The sequence below is a fragment of the Capsicum annuum genome, chromosome 2, assembly GCF_002878395.1.
Source record: "Capsicum annuum cultivar UCD-10X-F1 chromosome 2, UCD10Xv1.1, whole genome shotgun sequence".
Classification (NCBI taxonomy): Eukaryota; Viridiplantae; Streptophyta; class Magnoliopsida; order Solanales; family Solanaceae; genus Capsicum; species Capsicum annuum.
In genome coordinates, this window is record NC_061112.1 from 150,570,699 (window position 1) to 150,588,712 (window position 18,014).

The following is an 18,014-nucleotide window of genomic DNA, read 5'->3' on the forward strand; positions in this document are numbered from 1 at the left end:
CCACGATCTTCCCAACAACAGATTGTAAGAGGAGTCTATATTCAATACTTGAAACTCTATAGTGAACTCAACAATCCCTATAATCAACATTAGTTCTATTTCGTCAATGGAGTTTGATTTTGCACTATCGAAAGCCTTGACACATACATTGTTGGGTCTGATCCTCTCCACACCAATATTAAACTTTTGTAAAGTAGAAATAGGGCAGATATTTGCACCTGAACCTCTGTCAATCATGACATGAGTGACATAGAAATCTTCGCACTTCACCTTAATGTAAAGACCTCGGTTATGCCCCGAACCTTCAACAGGCAACTCATTGTCAGAGAAGCTGAACCAATTGACCTCAAATATTTTTTCAACCATTTTCTCAAGATGATTTACTATAATCTCCCTAGGAACATATGCTTCATTTAATAACTTTAGTATAATATCACGATGTTCCTTGGAATTCAACAACAAAGATAAGATGGAAATTTGAACTAGGGTTTTCTCCAACTGATCTATTATTGAATACTCTGGCAACTTCATCTTTTTCAAAAATTCTTTGGCTTCTTCTTCGGTGACAGGCCTTTTGATAGACGAAGGTCCACTCACAATTGACTTGGACTTCCTTAAACTTTCAGGCATGAAGCATCTTCCTGACCGAGTCAGACCCCCTACCTCATCTACATATTCCACTACTTTCTTCCCCTGATAAGTCATCACAGTCCGCTCATAGTTCCAGGGAACCTTTTTCGTATCAACTATCGGAGGTTGGGTTATCGGTTTGATGATAATAGGCACCGCAAGTGCTACTTTTACCGTCAATATAGGCTTACACGGAGCTCCTATCACCGTCAACTTAGGCTTGTCTTAACTTAAACCAACAACTGCTCTGAATTCTTTCACTGTAATCACGGGTTTCTTTGTGCTTTCTTGGACTTTAGCTTTTCGTGTTCCTTTCTGGATTAATTACATTGCTTTCAACGAATCAGCTACATTCACCAATTTTTCCTCATTGGTTTTTATCTTGACAATAGGCTTATAACACCTTAACGACTCTTTCTCATCATATATCAATTCTAACATATTGGTTTCAGCATGGGTTAGTAGCAGATTCTGGTTAATGTTTGGAACCTCCGGGGCCTGGACCAGCATTTGATTTGTGTCAATTAAATCTTGGACAACTCTCTTTAAATGCCAGCATTTCTCGATATCATGGCCTGGCATGTCAGAACAGTACGCACACCTTAAAGAATAATCGAGATTCCTCGAAGGTGGATTTGTAAGCCTTCCCTGAATTGGGCTTAAGATCTTCATCTTTCTCAACCTATCAAACAAGCTAGCATATGACTCCCCAAGAGGTGTGAACTAATTTTTGACCGCCTTCTTCTTCTTGTACTCGGGCCTGGGTTGAAAACTGGGTCTAGAGGGGTTTTGGTAATTTGGAGGAGCTGATGGACGATTTTATGGAGCTTGCACGCGCCATTGCGGGTAAGAATGGGTTTGGGCATATGGCTTCGTGCTATATACTGGGTACAGGGGTGGTAGAATAGAATATAATAGGTTTTGTGGAGGGTAGTAATGGTGGGGAGGAATATATGGAGCTTAGGCGTAGACTTGGGCTTGGGATTGGGGATAGGGGGAAGGCGGTCTTTTGATATAGGAATGGGCTCCAGCTACAACGGTCGCCACGTCCTCTTTCTTTTTTTAACCTCCAAACGTACCAGATCCACCTTGAATCGCTTGTGTGGTGGCCTTCAACGCGGAAAAACTCACTATTCGACTGGTCTTAATTCTGTCCTCTATCATCTCTCCCATTTTAAGAACTTCAATAAAAGACTTTCTCATTGCCGAAAGTAAATGCTGAAAATAAGTCTCATCTTGTATTTGAATGAAGACCTCTACCAGCTTAGTCTCCTTCATTGGGGGCTTTACCCTGGTAGCCTGTTCACGCCACCTTATCGTGTATTCCCTAAAGCCTTTAGTGCTTTTCTTCTTCATGTTGACCAAGGATTTTTTTTTGGAATCAGGTCGATATTATACTCAAAATGTTGTACAAACTCAGAAGCTAAGTCATCCCAGCTATTCCACTTGTCAATATCTTGATCGACAAACCATTCTGAAGCCAGATCGAAAAGACTCTCGCCAAAGAAATCCATAAGCAACTTTTCCCTTCCACCTACAGCCCTCAATTGGTTGCAATAATGTCTCAAGTATGCCACAGGATCACCATGCCCAGCATACTTATCGAACTTAGGCATTTTAAAACCGAGGGAAAGGTTGACGTCTGGGAACATGCAAAGATCTTTATAGGAAACACTCTTATAACCTCCGATTCCCTACAAATTCCTCATGGCCTGTTCCAAACTTTTCAATTTCCGCACTATAACTTCCTGTTCCTCTGTTGCGACAGGTTTCTCCGTATTAAATGTAAATGCAGGTGGCTGAGTGTACCCATATGGTTCATTCATTCTCAAAGTAGGTTCCGGGGCATAATACTGACTATCTGAAATCTTTAATACTGGCTCGCTAGCAGATCAAGGAAGCACCATTGTCGGACACATAACATAGGTGGGAGCTTCAGGTGGTGGCGGAGCCACGAAAATAGGTGCTACCGATGGCGCTGGCTGAGCAGCGGGCGTTGATTGGGGAACTGCCAAAGGCACACTAGAAGTGCCAGGATAATATTACCGTGGAGTGAATCCTGGCGCGTGTTCCGGTGACTCCATGGAAGCAGAGAATTGAGCCTGAAAAGTGGTGGGCAGTTAGAGATATTCCCAAGATCTTCAGGGAGCGGAGGAGGAGGCATGCCACTAGCCCATGCTTGGTACAGATCTATTAATTGTTACCTGACTCTTAGAACCTCATCATTGCATTTTGAACTTTCCTCTCAGGGATCCTAATCTGGGTCAATGAGCGAATTTTCAATCTCTCTACTAGCCATGACGAGCTTTGTTTTTGATTTAGAGAAGTACGGGTGACTAGCCAGAGTACTGTAAACCAACCACTATTATATGGAAGAAGATGCTCATCAAAGACAACACCAGTTAGGATTAGGTCACACAACAAGCGTGGGAATCACATTGGTAAAATTGTCCTAGATTCATGTTCATTTCTACCAGCCTTTGAGGGTAGCGAGGTGATTTTAACATCATCCCGATTTTCATCTACACTCATTTGCTTATTTCCTCCAACCACACCTCTTTTCTTTCACCCTCACTTCTCTTTTCTTTCGCATCAGTCACTTTCCTTCCTTTTTTCGTCTCATCATCCTTTCTTTCTTTTCTTCTCTCGCTATCTACCTTCTTTTATCATTCTTTATGGCTTTTGCTTTTCTTTAGAATAGGAAAAATAATGAAACAAAATGATTAGATCAAGCCCAAAAGTAGGTTGCCTACGTATCATGTTGTACATGAATCAGATCTTGCGTAGTTTGGGATGCATATGCATAAACATCACATAATTGAGGGTTTTTTTTTCACGAAAAACGAAAAACAAACAAACAAAAAAAAGACGTAACATTATAACATTTTGATGAAACAAACAACAAAAACATACAACGAAATTAAGACAACCTCGATACTAATCAACAAAGACTGAATGACATTCTAGACTAACATGACAACATACATAATGATCCTAATAAAGACTCCAAAGTTAAAGCAAACTTAACACCGACTTAAAAAAGATACAATACTACAAATGGCAGAAAAGTAAAGGACTTAAAGTAAACAAAAGATAGGAAATGCTCCTTCAAACTGGGACTCTGCCTGATGACCCTGGCTGAGATGGACCTGCCTGTGAAGTTCTCTTTTTCCCATTCAAACTATATAGCATATCTTGTAAGGACCCTTCGATATTTGGAAAGATGCCTCTGGCACGTATTCCTTCCTCATGAGGAGTACACTTAAAAATCCTATTCTGACACCCCTCCATAGTTTTGAGCAAACCTAATAACTGACCTCTTAGTGCCTCTACTTTGGCCCCCGCCCCTTCATCCTGATGGTCGCCAACTATGCATTCATCTTGCATCCTTCCTCTAAGCTGCACTGGTAATGGTATGCTGATACCCCGAGGAATAGATTGTAACCAGATTCCATATTCTTGAGTGTATTCGGGATTATCGAAACCTTCCCTGAGAGTATCCATGCCCTGCCATGTTGCATTACTCCAGAATTGCTCATACTTGATCTCACCCCTGGCTTGGTCTGTAAAGTACCCAATTGACGTATTACCCTAAGAGGAGCGTATGGTCCGGTACAATTAAGCCCCAATAAAACTAGATAGAGGTGTATGCTCGATCCAACCAAGATTACTTTCGGTCGGAACCATAGATAGGTCCACAAGACATTGCTATCTGTTCTTGATTCAAGAAACTCAACCCAAGCGTCGACTTCTATAAGCAATGAGAATTTAGCAAAACCCATTTTATGTTCTATGGTTTCCACTCGACTAGGCAGACAACGGTCAATCACATCAAATTTAAGCAAAGAAGGGGCATGCAAATGCTCCATCATCCGTAGTTGTAACACTAGGTTGCTCCCCTAAAAAAATTGCATACCCCCTTTTATCTCGGTCAAAGCTTTGTATATTTTCACCAAGATCAGAGGCACGATAGGGACCTTGTCTCCCTTGTCCTTGTTAAATAAGGACATCGCTATAGATTGCAACCGAGTATTAATACGCCTATCTTCCAGGGGGAATACCAAAGTTCCTAACAGAACAAAAGCGAAGACTTTAAGGCGACGTTTATCCCAATTCTTCTTGGTTGTATAAAATTCATCCCAAAAATAATCAAAACCGTCTAGGAGGCCAAACCGAGAATACAAGTAATCGAAAGAGATCCAAGATTGGTTAAGAAAACCCAGATGGTCATTAACTTTCAACCCATAATAGTGGAGAAACCTATTGGGAGAATGACACCGCGCTTGAATCATCATCTTTTTAATGTAGGGCAATTTAAATAAACCAGGTATATCCGCTAGGGTAGGTGTCATTTCACAACTTTCGAACCTAAAAACTAGACAAGTTGGATCCCAAAAAGTCAATGCAGCCTCAATCAAGTTTGGACGGGGTATGATAGACAAGAGAGAAGTTAGAGTGCCTAGCTTCTTTGATAACTCATGCCTTTCAGAGTAGTTGAACGTGCCCCACTTGATTAACTTTTTGGGCACTTTAGAAACCATTAGGACTTTAGACCTTGGAGGCAGATCCATCCTGTAACAACACACAAGGCTTATGATTTAACAATTGATAAAAAGGGAGAAGTTCCCGACCCTCAGGATTTTGACACGGACAGGTTATCATGAAGAAACAAACCACTTTAGACTCAGATTAAAACAAATGGTACCACTAAGTGCGGTCAGCCTACTTGGCCAAGATTAATCGACGACTCTAGACCAGACTAAAAAGGGGGAGACCCTAAGCTAAGACTAAAATAGTGACCAAAATAAAATTTACCAGACCTATCGAGGGTTGCCTATGTATCCCGCCTCGAAGGACGAGAATCAGGTACGCGTAGTTCGTCCAGCTTGGAAAATTAAGGATTAAATGACAAACTAAACCCTAAATTGAGTGACACGACTAAAGACAGACGAATAAAATCTTTTTTTGAGTTTTAATTAGAAACTAACACTAACAACTATGAAAGAAAAATCTTTTTGATAATGTCGTTATATAAAAATGTACAAAGTTCCTATAGAAAGGAAAAAAAATATTTTTGGATTTTTCGAATTGTGAATACTTACTAAAGAAACAAAAGAAAAATCTTTTTAACTTTTTTATTTTTTGAAAAATTAGTGCAAAAGTAAAAAAAACACACTTTTTTTTTTAAATTGTGAAAAAGAAAAGCCATAAAGAACACTAAAAACTATCAAAATTTCTTTTTTTCACTCTTTTTTTTTCTTCCTCTTTTTTTTTTCAACAATTTCTTGCCTACACACTTTCTTTCTAACTCATACTTTTGGCCAAATCAGTCTGTCAAATGACCTCGTTACCCTCAAAGATGCAACATTTAGCACGTAGGGATGCTTCAGAGGTGAGTCTCCTACAAAGATCCACGTGGATCCCGCTAGATCTCAATATGATGCAAATAAGCATGACCTAAAGGCTGACCTACGCTGGGGTTTACTACTAAGGCTGTTCAGGGGAGCGTATGGTTGATAGTGGCTGCGGTAGCTTTCTACCCACCCCATACCAGCCGACGACTCCCCCTCCTAAAAATAAGGGTGACTCAACTATAGGTCGTGTACACAACGTGTACTATAGAACTTATTACAGAAAGAATTGACTCGGGTTATACAAATGATGCCAGATATAAAGCGGTAACACATAAGAGAAAAACTGTAAACACGTAGCACGCAAACACTCCACAATGATAAACAAATACAAAAAATAACACAAACAATGTTTATATACTCATAATGTCAAATCTAAGCCGATATAACTCCAAAAATTAGCTCGAATTCTGAAAAGATTCTCCAGCAGAGTCTCCAGAGCTGTCACACCCCTCTTTTAACTTTCAAAAAGATTAGATTTTATGGTTCGAAAGGGTTTTTATTATTAAAGTGACAAAAATGAAGATTTTGTTTCAAAAAGGATTATTTACATTTAAACTCAGAGTCGCCACTTGGCATAATCCGGTGTGCCAAGTCACCGTTGGAAATCCTTTTTCAAAAATGATTTCGACTCTTTTAAACTGATCCACGAATAGAGATTCCGATTAAGGAATTCTATTGACCGAAGGAAAGGTGTTAGACACCCCTCGATCTCATGGTTCGACCATGGTCGCTTGGTGGAGCATATCGGTTAATTTGGCACTATGAATGTATAAACTACATAAAACACATAAAAACAAGCAACAAACAAATCAAACAAAGTTAAAAATCAAAATAATGTCCAGTCCTAGTCATACAGTCTCAAATAGAAAAATTGCAAAAAATATAAATCCTATTCTATACTACCCCTAGACTAAGCTCCATCCGCCGCCTCGGGCCTTCGTCACGAACGTCCTCCGGGTACAAAATACTTTGGGGCATTTCCCGGCAAATAAACACAAATACCTCGGGGCATTCCCTAACCGAATGAATACATCTGAATTAAATAAGCTAACTAAAAAACGTTCAAAACACACATTTAAACGTTCAAAGCATTCAATCAACACATCACTCCTGAATTTTTGCCTACCCGAACCTATATTGCCTATCCATTTCAAAATATCATAAATCTATCCATTCATGCTTATTTCGAATTAAACAAAAAGAAAACAAATGAAAATTAACCTACATTCAACTTCTATCAATTTCTCAATTCCACCCCCTGCTAGCTTCGTTTTTATCAATTACACCAAAATTACTCCAATTCGTTTCACATATTGCCGAAATCATGTCGTCAAGCACATAACCATATCATCATAATATCAACAAAATCCAACAATTATGACCACACCACACATAATCACAACCAATTCAACCAATCAAGATTAAAGAGAACGAGTTAAAGAGATGAACCTCGATAGAACTTATTTTTCTTGATAATAAAAAAAATTCGAGACCGAAATTCTCGAATAAGAACCCCAACGACGAATGAACCAAAATTAGTATAGAGAAACAACCCAAACAGATTAAGAACCAATGGAAAATCTCAAAATAGACGAACCCAGCCCTGTATCAAAAACCCTAAAGCACGATATCGAAAGATAAATCGCAAACAAACGAGAACAAAAGTCTCCAAAATTCAAGCAATAGCTGAAAACCAGTCCAAACTTTAGCTCCAGTGAGCTATGGGGGGAGAAAGCTGATGGAAAAGGTCAGATTTCGGCGACACAGTAACTTGAAACCAAATTTCATTTCCCCTTTCGATTCTCCCCTCTATCTCTCACTCGATTTCACCCTCTCTTCCCCTCCGATTCTCAAATCTTCCTCAGATCTATGTGTGTACTGATATGTCGATGGGAGGTCCAAGATGGTCGGAGATATGATTGTGCGTGTGTATGAGATGAAGATGATGATAAAACGCCCTTCAATATTGGTTCATATATCTGTATATGTACTCAATCAAGAAGAAAACCAAAAGGGGAAAGTCGGGTTCATCCGTGAGGTCCCCCTATAGAAATTTCCTGGAACATGTATATTGTTGATGGAATTTTTTCTCTCCCCCGTAGGACCCCTGATTTGTGAGAAAGAAAAATGGTCCCCCCTCCTGATTATTTTATTTTTATTTTCTGTATATATATGGATAGATATATCTTTATGAAATTGCGAAAAGATAAAAGAAAGGGAATCTTTTTGGTGGTCCCCCTAAATGGAAATTTTTTTGTGATTTGGTTAAAAGAAATGAAAAGGAACGTGAGGGGGTGGTGACGTGGGGTGTAGGGGTGAGGGGGTATCTTGTTAGGATAAGATAAAATTAGTTAGAGGTTGTTATTTTTTGTTCTTTTACGAGGAATAATTACACAATTGGTGATACACGGTAGGATAAGGTAAAAATAAGAAAATTAATCTTTTGTAGGGACAAAATTACGTGTCTACAGTTAATACACGTTTAATCATTCTTATACTTTTTTTACATGATATTTAGAAATTGCTGTGAAAAATGAGTATCCTAGTTATCATCGAGATTCTTGATGAATGTTATTCATTATTGGATACATATAATGTTAGACAAGAACATTTGATGGAACCTGAGGTGAGATTTGAGAAATTTAAAGTAGGGTCAAAATTTTACGTTCTTACATGAAAAGATTCTTTAATGGTGATTACGGATAGAATGTTATGGAAAAAAATTTGTGATTGTTGTTGATTGGAAAAACATGTTTACAAATTACAAGGAAATTTTCGTCAGATTTCTTGAACCCTTTGATGAAAATGGCATATTTCGTTAAAGTAAAAATAAGTTGAGAAAATTAGTTTTGGATTTAACTGGTAGTGGATTAAGATTGGTTTCAAAGAGAAAATGGGTAATTTAAAGTGGAATTTGAGGAATTCAATCAATTTGGAGAGATTTGTTAAATTAGAGGGCATGCTTGTGAAGTTTGCTAACACCAGAGGTATATTTGACCCCATAGTATAACGGCAAGGGCATATTTAGCTCGATAGACCAATGGAGGGCAAAATTAATCAATTAATCAAAGTAGAGGGGGTATATTTAACCCTTTTCTCTTCTTTTAATAAATCTAAAAAATTTCCTTTGAGATACCATATTCATTATTAGTTTTCTAACACAAGTCACCTACATATTAGTCCTTTTTGGTAACAAAATGGAACAAGTAAGTTAGGACTCGAGAAAGTAAAATATGGATAGATGATAATCAGAGGCGAACCCAAGATTTGAAAATAGGGGGTGCTCCAGTATCTTTAGCATAGTCATGTCGATTCTCAACTACATAATTTGACATACAAGTCTTTTAAACTTAAAAATTGTAAAATATTATGAGCAAAGTATAAACTTCAAAATGATCAAATAATATTAATTTAGTACTAATATACCAAAAAAATAAAATATAATAGAGGAATCACACTCCTCACAAAAAAATAAAATAAACGCAATAATCTCAATAGGGGAATCACACCCTTCCTTTCGTAAAACAACAAAAACGATATGATTTATAATGAAGAAATCACACCCTTAAAAAGAAATAAGTAAACACAAACAATGAGAATATCTATTAAAATTTATTTTAAATTAAGGAACAAGTGTGCGGCCAATCCAAAAAATACAACAACAAAAATGGCCCAAATGAAGAGGACATTCTGCTTTTTTAAAATGATGTTGTTGGCCAAAATATGTAAAAAATAATTCATCACAGTTGCAACTGCAAGTCACCTTCAAAATATAACCACAATTATTTGCCAAGTATTGTGGTCATTTATCATTATTTTTATCAAGAATGCAGCAAGTAACATATCGCGGCATAGGATATAGCATTTTGAGCATAACAATAGCTCAATCAAAATATTTCGAGAGCTGGTAAAATAGTTACTCCCATTTTAGATCAAAGCAACACGATGTTCAACTATTTGTTTCAACAAATATGGGTGCAGGAAACAAAAGTAAAGGAATATTTGGATTTCTTTTTTCTAATCTAACATGAAGAAACAAAATTTCCAAAACAATAATTATTCATTTATTTTTAATCAAAGATCATAGATTTAAATAAAAGCAAGAAAAAAAATTAGACATTAACTTTCGAGCAATAAACAAACATTAAAAGCATGTAATTTTACAAAAACTTGAACTAAAAAAAAAAATTAAAAAAACGAAAGAAGAAAATAGTAGAGAGAAATGTGTACCAGCTACTGTAGAACTTGAAACCAAAATGAGCTACAGAAGTAAAAAAGTGACCAAAATAGGTCATCTATTTAAAAAGTTACCAAAATAGGCTAAACGTAATAATTTATTACTTTTTTCACTTTTTGATTAACCGTCAAATAATAGAGTTGACTTTTATAAAAATGTAAGAATTTGTTAAGTTTTACACGATGATCGAGGAAAAAACGTGCAGCGAATTGTCGAATCTATTAAATCGCTTTTCAGAAAAAAATTTCTTCAACGTAATAAAATCTTACGTGCTTCACTTTGTTATGGTCCCACAATTCCATTTTGTCCACTTTTTCCACTATGTCAGCACCGTCCCTTTCCACTTTTTCCACAATTTCACTTTGTCTACTTCTTGAAAAACTACTTTTTCAACCTTTATTTTAAAATAATTATAAATTTTTTAATTTTATTCAGTTAAATTTATTTATATTTTATATCTAATTAAAATAATTTATTTTTGCTTTATGTAATAAATTTTTACATTTTACAAAAAAAAAATTTAAAAAAAAATTATCAATTAGATCATTAACTTAACAATTTTCTTATATTTATTCTATATCAAAAAATAATCAGTTCTATCCTTAATTAACCGATTTCACTGTAAAAAAAAAAATTATATTTTTGAGTTTTTCTCTACTAAAAAATAGTGAAATGTTAAATTTTCGTCGATCAAATATGCTACTATATACAAGAATTATATTTTCTTGGTGTATTACAAATATGAAATTAATTTTTTCGGTTAGTGATTCATCGTAGTTTTCGATTAGGATATTGAGGAGACTCACATGCACAAATTCGTTTCATATTACAATTAATAGAGTAAAAAATCACAATTTAATTTAGGAGTGTACAAAATCGTACCGATAAATATATATGATAATGTATAAATCAATAATATTTTTATCGGTGCGATTTTATTACAAAAATTATTGCATTATTTGTTCGATTTTTATTTTGTATTGATAAACCGATACCCCACTAAGATTATACTACATAATTATTTTACACCCTATATATATTATATTATTATATCTAATTATTAAAATAAATAAGCGAAAATATATACATAATATATTATTATAAGCGATAGTATAGTAATAAGCGAACAAATATAGTAGTTATATATTACAATAATATTATATATATTATAAGAAGAAGAAAGTGAAGCACGTAAGATTTTATTACGTGGAAGAAAACTTTTTCTGAAAAGTGATTTAATATTTGACAATTCACTGCACGTTTTTCTCTCGATCATCGTGTAAAACGTAAGAAATTTTTACGTTTTACATTTTTTTTTAATGAAACGTAAGAATTTTTTACGTTTTACCAAAAAAGTGTAAAATGTAAGAAATTTTTACGTTTTTATAAAAGTCAACTTCATTATTTGATCGTTAACAAAAAAGTAAAAAACTAAATATATTATTACATTTAGCCTATTTTGATAACTTTTTAACTAGATGGCCTATTTTGATCACTTTTTTACTTTCGTGGCTCATTTTGGTTCCGAGTTCGCTATTGTACATCAAATGGAGAATTGTCTCCTTTCTCTTTGTTTTGTTGTGTACTGGCTTTCTAGGGTTCAATAATCAGTGAGAAATATTTAGGAATTTGTGGGGAAATACGATTTGGGCTTGGGATTAGGGAAATTGAAATGTCCAATGAATTTGACCAAAAAAAGAAAGATGTCCAATGAATATTTATACTTTATTAATTAAGGGTGGGCCAGATGAGATCGTTGGTGGCTTACAATTAAATGTAATAGAGAGTTTGTAAAATGAAATAAAAGTACACCAAATCCGGGAATCGAACCCGCAGTGTCGACTGTCGCATGATGTCTTGTGCGAGTTTCAAACTAGTGCACCCAAGTAAGTTTTGTAATAATGGATGCACACATTAATATATTAACACTTTTTAGGGAATATATATATATATATATATAATTTTTTAAAAAAATTACCGGGTACACGTGCACCCTCACAGAACCACGTGGGTTCGCCTCTGGTGATAATATGTAGAAGCCGCAACAAATGAGTGAGAGCGTGTCTCCATCCACAGTAACTGAAGCATACCCTGTTTCGATACAGATATTTTTGCTAATGGATTTATCACGTTTAATGTCTTATTTAGGACTCTGAGAAGACTAGCTCTGTTTGCACTTGTACAAAACTATTAATCCTCACGCTTTGCCAATAATTATAGCCTTTGCACTACTATTTATGGGTCTTGGGCGTCATTCAATCTCAAAAGCTAACTAATAGAATGAGATTTTCAAATCGATATAAGGCGATCGATAAAAGCTACCTTGCACGCCTACACCTTGTTAACTGAAGCACAAACAATATAACATAAGGGTCCAATATCAATAAAAAAGAATTGAAATGAATCTAGCTCCTGTGTGGCTAAAATGTCGTTTTTTGCTGGACCATTTGCCTTTCTTTAAGCACTAACAATTGACAGCAAACTTGGAAAAGTGTGTTAGAAAGTAGCACCCCAACTTTCCCTGTGACTGATTTGGTGTGAGGTAGAGAGTATTCAGTCACTCCCCAGTCCCCCCCTACTGCTGATTGCACTCTTTTCCCCCACAAGAAATTCACATCACTTGGTTCCACTTTGCTTCTTTTCCCCTATCCTAGTACAGGTACAGCTATTGTTTCCTCATTTTACTCAACTCTGAGAATCTGCAACTATAGTTACTTTTTCAAAATATAAAAAATGAAAAAGGCTGTCCAATTTAATTTAAAATAGATCTGGTTATTATGTAAAATATTTTTGAATAATAAAAGTGTGTTCTTTTAAGCAACTTAAGCTTTAGATGAGATGGTTAAACACGATATGACAATAGGCAGAGGCAGGTACGGAACTCCCTTTAGCAGAAAATTACACTGTATTCTGTCTTCGTCATTGAGCGGACGATCGAATCTGAATGTCATCCATTATTAAAAAGAATTTCCACATGTTTGTCCCATGAAAAAAAAACAGGTTTGCATGTGAGGGGCGTGGTGTGACTTTGGCATTTTTACTTTATAGGTAATTGATGAAAAGTGTACAAATAGTGGAATTGGTAAGGTTTCGAAATAAGTTATGGACATCGAATGAGAAGCAAAAAAAAAAAAGAGATTGGAGATCATAGTTGGTGCAATGGTACTCCATCCATGTTACTTAAAATACCCAGTCCAAATAAGTCGATCCAAATGTCGATAATTTGATTCAAAAATACTACTACTTCGATTTTTTAATTTTTAGCTATGCATATATAGTTCTAGCCGAAAATAATAGGTCAAATTCAAATAAGTCGCTCCAGATAAAGATGGATCTGTATTTCTTGTTATGTAATGATGCAAGAAATTGCATCAGCAGCAAGAGTTGTTTAAACATATATTCCCAACAGTCACATGCGCCTTTCAGATTTTGCGGCCGCCTATGATCTTATTGTTAGATTTAAATAAATGCACCCCAAAATGCAACGGGAAAATAATTATTTATCACTCCTGTTCTTCCTTAGAGTAACAATTAAAGTTGTTGTTATGTGATCAAGAGGTTACGGGTTCAAGCCATGAAAATAACCTTTTGCAGAAATGTAAAGTGAGGGTGAAACTGAAGCTGCGTATCCATCCGATCCTTCCCTGAACGTCGCACATAGCGGAATTTTTACTGCACTGAGTTGCCTTTTTCTTTTTCATTTCTGTTCTTCCTTAAAATTGTTTGTTATCTAGTTTATATAGATGCTAAGCTAGTCGCTTTTCTTAAATAGATAAAATGTTAATCTATCACCAACACAGACAACATACCAGAATAATTGAATGCACAATGATTCCTACAAGTTAAAATAGGTGTGTCCCAAGGTTGATGCTTGCTTGATTTTGACTCTACCATGTCATTTTAGAACTATATGTGTTTCTACATCTTCTGAGTTTATAAACTATACATTAGCCCTACAATGCAGAGTCCTCGTGTTTTTTGAATCGTTTATGTAACAATGTGCTTCTTATCATATGTGAATTTAATAGTTCTATTTTTCTTTTTAAAAGATCGATCATCAAGATTTTGTTTCCAAATAATTAAGGATTTACAATACTATGTAATTAACTGATTATAATAAGCCTAATTTGATAACCTTTTATAACCGGTTAATTAAATGAATTTATAATCTGAAACAAGTTTTACGTTGAAACATATTCCCTTGAAAACTTCATATTAAATGGATTATGGAGGAGCTCCATAGCAATATATCCACAATAGCAAAATATTCCCTTCTATATCCACAATAGCAAAATATTCCCTTCTCTTTTGAGATATAGTAAAAAAAAGGAAAAGAAGAAGTAGTGTATTCCAAATATTATGTTTATCCGGTTAAAAGATTAATTAGCAGGCATAGAAGATCTGATCTATGATCTATCCAGTTAATGATATAATAGTATAGTATAAGGAAAATTAATGGATTTCATGTGATGTAAAATACTACTCCTATGTGAATATTAATTAGCAAAAGTTTAAGAGCATTAATACAAGAGCACATCACATTGCAGGTAAGAAGAATATTTGGAAGACTCTAAATAAAATAAATAACACGTCACGTTATATGCTCTATTTTGTTAAAGTATAAACTTCGCTGGCTTCCAGTCTTGCCATCTTCCCACCCCATGTTAATGTCCCCCTCCCTCTCCCCAATTCCATGTTCCCACTTCCCTCACTTAACACCCTCACTCCCAACTAAAAAATCACTATTTTTTCATCTCGTTAAAAAATGTTGGATGGCTAATTTCACAGATATTTTAATTGAATCAGTAAGATAAAAAAAATAATATACATATAATTTTCATACGAAAAAAAAGTAAGAAGCTTTTCAATATTTCAATAAGATCTGTTTCCATTGATTTACGGTGGAAAAAACGTTGTTTCTAGTAGTGTCCTCCCACCCCACCCCCACCCCCCCAAACCCCTAACTTACACGCATTACATATATACAGTAGGTTACTATAGATATTTTTAGCTAATTAACATGATTTCTGATACTACAGGGATCATGGCCTTTGTTCCTTCTACACCTGATATTTCCCTCAATTTTCAACCTCTTCATCAAGATTATAATAATAATCATCATCTTCCTTCCACCTCCCCTAAACTCTTTCCCTCTCCTTGCCTTCCTCATCAAGACTTCAATCATGGTAAGTTTAATTTCTCTAGTAGACGTGAATTCAGGTTTTAAATTGAGATCATCGTACGTTTGAATTATGATTAATTCTCCAAGTTTCGATCATACATATATAGCTCGATCCCTTCTTTTATGATCACAACTTTATCGTCTATCTATTTTTTTTCTCACTTAATCCATCTTTCCTGGTCACATATCTTTCAAGTTGAGGATTTAATGATTTTTTGTTTTCTCTTCCCACATGAATTTAATCTTTATCTCATAGGAAAATTGAATATTTATTAAATTTTGCGATGTTTCACATATAAATATCTTAGTCTATGTTTTACTTAATTCAGTTGAACCCATAGCACATAGGATCCATGATTATATCGCGACTTTTGACACTCACATATATTTCGCTAGCAAATTTGTTGTCATGATGAATATATATGCAGGCTTACCATCAATGTTAATGAGGAGATCCATGTCATTTTCGGGCGCGGAGAGGTGCGATAATCATCAGGATTTGAGGGTGGACGATAATGAAATGTCTGATGACGATGGTTCTTCGCAATTGCTAGGGGAGAAAAAGAGGAGGCTTAATATGGAGCAAGTGAAGGCATTGGAAAGAAGCTTTGAAATGGCTAACAAACTTGAGCCTGAGAGGAAAATTCAGTTGGCTAGAGCTTTAGGTTTGCAGCCAAGGCAGATAGCTATATGGTTCCAGAATAGAAGAGCAAGGTGGAAGACTAAGCAGTTGGAGAAAGATTATGAGATCTTGAAGAGACATTATGATTCACTTAAGGCTGATAATGATGCACTCAAGGCTCAAAATAAGGAACTTCATTCCGAGGTAATTAATTAATTTCCAATTATATATATATCGTCAAGTAAATAATCGATAGATCATATAGCACGACTAGAGGTGGCAAATAGTTTCAGCAGGTCAAAACGTATCGAATCGAATCTGTCATAGATCTTACTTGGATCAAGATGGTTCGAGTAACGTTTCATAATTCAACCATCCCTTTTCCAATTCTATTGTCCGAAGAAAAACACATGAAAAACAATGTATTCTTCTTAATTATTATAGGCTAACTTCATCTAAATTTACATAATTCTCAAACTCCAAGTTTGATTATGTATGTTTGAGTTGAGTAGCCTTTTGACTTTGCCGGGTTACATTATTTTGATGACCTAATTATAGTTTGATAGGTCATTTTGAGTTCATCCCATAGAATTAAGTAGTATAACAAACAAGTCATAATTCAACTTGTTTAACCTTGTAATATACATAGAACGATAGAAACATATACTTGTATTATGTATGCACCATAAAGTTTGTTTGTTCATTTATTGCCATTAATTATACATTGAAGAATTAACTTAAATAGTAGTTCATTCAATCGCTTAAACTAAAGATAGTCATAGGGTGTATAATATATGTATATCGGCTGCACTAAACAGATTATTTGTGTAAGGATTCTTTATATATATTTTGGCGTGGCAGCTACAGTTATTAAATGTGAAGAACAGAGAATCATCAGGGGGAGGTGGTACACCAATAATGATAAATCTGAACAAAGAAAATGAAGGATCATGGAGTAATAATGGAAGTGATGACAACAACAGCATTGACGTTAATCTTGGAACTGCCACTACATCAGGTGACAGCCCATTTTACTCCAAGAATGTTTTCCCAGAAACCGGCCCAACTACTCTGGCCCATTTTCTTCAAAGTTCATCAAGACCAGATCTCAGCCATTGCCACAAAATTGATCCAACGGTCCAAGATGATCAAGGATTCTGCAACATGTTTACTCCTGTGGATGATCAGACAAATTTTTGGCCATGGCCAGAACAGCAGCACTTTAATTAATTAATTAATTTTATTTAATATTATTATTCAAAATTATATCCTTCTTCCCAACTCTTTTTGTTCTTATTCCTTATAGTTTAATTCTTTTGCGTGTATAGTAAATCATGTAAGAATTATTATGATCCACTTGATAGTTACGACGTGTGAGTTAATTAAATCAGAAATGGATTTTCTTCTTCTTCTTCTTTTTTTTTTTTTTTTTTTGGTTTACAAGTGTTTATAGTCATTTATATTTCCCAGAATTCATTATAGTTTTGAAACGGTTTTAAAATTTGATAAATGTCAAAATTTTAATAATTGTATTTATATTTCGTGCAAAATACTATAGTAAATTTTTCCTACTTTGAATACTTTCACTATATTCTTAATTACGTTCTTTCTACAAAGATAATGATTACACGATTCAAATAATATTTGTAGTATATTATACAGATTTTTCTCTTTACATCACATACACAAAAGGCAAGGTCAGGTAGTTCTAGCTCTTTCTTTGAAAAGAAAAGATGGTTCCATGGATCGGGTTTCTTTCAGGTAGTGAAGCACTAAGAAACTCTTTTAGCATGCCTTTTTGAATCAGTTTAGGTAAAGCATTCCCGAAGTTCAGAGATTGGAAAGAAGGCGTAGGCAGGAATAGAACTTTTATATGATAATCCCAAGGGCCGGTTGAAAGCAAAAACACTCCCGGAAGAGGAAAAGAAC

General features: G+C 35.1%; 1 protein-coding gene across 2 annotated transcripts; it reads left to right on the forward strand.

Annotated features, from left to right (window-relative positions):
- Positions 1-15,262: 15,262 nt before the first annotated feature.
- On the forward strand, positions 15,263-17,496 carry LOC107861457 (homeobox-leucine zipper protein ATHB-13-like). 2 transcript variants are annotated; one of them, XM_047407537.1, is made up of 3 exons: positions 15,263-15,467; positions 15,892-16,289; positions 16,953-17,496. In XM_047407537.1, exons 1-3 carry the CDS (start codon positions 15,302-15,304, stop codon positions 17,313-17,315), a joined length of 927 nt encoding a protein of 308 aa, XP_047263493.1. In that variant the 5' UTR covers positions 15,263-15,301; the 3' UTR covers positions 17,316-17,496. The 2 variants fall into 2 exon arrangements, with proteins under 2 accessions (XP_047263493.1, XP_047263492.1); XM_047407536.1 differs by having other exon boundaries at positions 15,282-15,467; positions 16,947-17,496.
- The last annotated feature ends 518 nt before the right edge of the window (positions 17,497-18,014 follow it).